This window comes from Salvia miltiorrhiza, chromosome 1 (genome assembly GCF_028751815.1).
Source record: "Salvia miltiorrhiza cultivar Shanhuang (shh) chromosome 1, IMPLAD_Smil_shh, whole genome shotgun sequence".
Lineage (NCBI taxonomy): Eukaryota > Viridiplantae > Streptophyta > Magnoliopsida > Lamiales > Lamiaceae > Salvia > Salvia miltiorrhiza.
In genome coordinates, this window is record NC_080387.1 from 6,409,087 (window position 1) to 6,410,999 (window position 1,913).

Below are 1,913 nucleotides of genomic sequence, written 5' to 3' on the forward strand. Positions count from 1 at the left end.
CAGCTCAGAGATATGGAGGATTCCCTGAGAGAGAAATCTCAGTGGAACGAGCGGGGGCAGAGGTCAGAGAGATCCCATAGACCAGAGAGATCATACCGGTCCGAGAAATCGCCCCGGTCAGCGAAGTCACACCAGACAAGAAAGCCAGAGGGACGGGAGCAGGAGTACTCCTCTGGGAGGCAAGACCACAGGGTCTACAAATGTCATGCTCATGACTCACCAAGGGACAGAAGGGAGCATGGGAGGAACAAGGATGATAAGCGGGCCAAAACATCGAGGGTCCCCACCACTAGCAAAAAGCCCTTTTTCCGCTGACATCTTGGCGGATACTCTACCACAGAGTTACAAACCTATTTCTATGGATTATGATGGCACCACCGACCCGGAAGTACACCTCAACCGGTTTGAGGGATTAGTCACGCTCCACATGTATACGGAGGGCATCAAGTGCCGGATATTCTCCACCACATTAACTGGACCTGCCCAGCTGTGGTTTGGGATGCTCGCCCCAAACTCTATTCATTCATTCGAGGATTTGCAGACGCGTTTCTTGAGGCAGTTCGCGAGTTCGTGGAGGGTTGGGAAGTCAGCTCTTTCTTTGATGGACATAAAGCAAGATCAAAACGAAACATTACGGGAGTATACTGCCAGGTTCAACCTCGCTGCTCTGGAGGTGCCAGAGGCGGAGTCGCAGATTAAAAATTGCGCTTATGTCAGAGGATTAAAACCGGGACTCTTCTTCGACGAGTTACAAATCAGACCGGCAATGGATTTTGATGATATCATGGCTAGGCTGCCAGGGTACTCACAGTTAGAAGATGCCAGGATGGCAAGGAAGGCAGAAAATGACAAATACAATGCTAAGAAGGCCGAGGATGCACCAGAGCGGTATAACAGAAACCAGGATCGGGCTCCTTTCAGAGGGTTGCCCCCGAGGGTACCTCCTCCCCAGGCAGAGGGACCACCCCGCTAGCAATGCACTGTGAATGAAGTCAATCGTTTTGACGAATATACTCCCTTGAACAAATCTCCGGAGGAGATATTTCATCTAATAAAAAATCAGCCGTTTTTCCGGGCACCCGGCACCTATCGGGACGGACAGCCACAACAGGGCCCCAATAACAAATTATGTGAATACCATAATGCTTATGGGCATTACACCAAGCACTGCTGACATCTCAAACACCAGTTGGAGTTTCTGGTGCGCCAGGGTAACTTAGATCAGTTCATAGCCAAAAGAAACGAGGATCAGGTTCAGAGACCAGAGTAGAGAAATGAGCCCCGACAGGATTAGGGGAATAACAGGGATCGTAGACAAGAGGAAAACCGTGATAACCACAGAGGGGCAGCAGAGGGTCGGCTATCTCCCTTCCCATACCGAAGAGAAGTACACATGATTTTTGGGGAAAATGGGACACCCACATCCAATAGGGCCAAGAAGCAGGTTGTACGCGCAGTCAAATCGGGGTACTATCCCAAGAAAGTGATGGAGATTATGGGTGCGGCAGAGGAGCCGGTCATCAGCTTCGGGGCAGAGGACCTGAGAACGCTTATGTATCCGCACGACGATGCACTGGTGATCACAGCTGACATAGCCGGTTGCATTGTCCATCGCGTCTTCGTGGACTCGGGCAGTGCAGTGAACATTTTATATCTGGAGTGTCTCCAGAACATGGGAGTCGAAGCCCATATTGAACCTACGAACGCTCCGTTTTTTAGGTTTGTCGGAGAAATGGTTATGCCGATAGGTTTTGTGGAGTTGTCGTTAAGTCTTGGTAACGCCGATGCCAGCAAAACCAAGGTAATACGATTCCTAGTAGTAGACATGCCGAAACCATCCTACAATGTGATACTTGGCCGTCCTGCCTTGACGATGTTCAGAGCAATCATTTCTATGTTCCATCTAAAAATGA

General features: G+C 49.9%; 1 protein-coding gene across 1 annotated transcript; it reads left to right on the top strand.

The window, feature by feature from the left end:
* The first annotated feature begins 211 nt into the window (after positions 1–211).
* Positions 212–973, top strand: LOC131009789 (uncharacterized). The gene has a single exon (XM_057937211.1). It carries the CDS (start codon positions 212–214, stop codon positions 971–973), a length of 762 nt encoding a protein of 253 aa, XP_057793194.1.
* Positions 974–1,913: the final 940 nt, after the last annotated feature.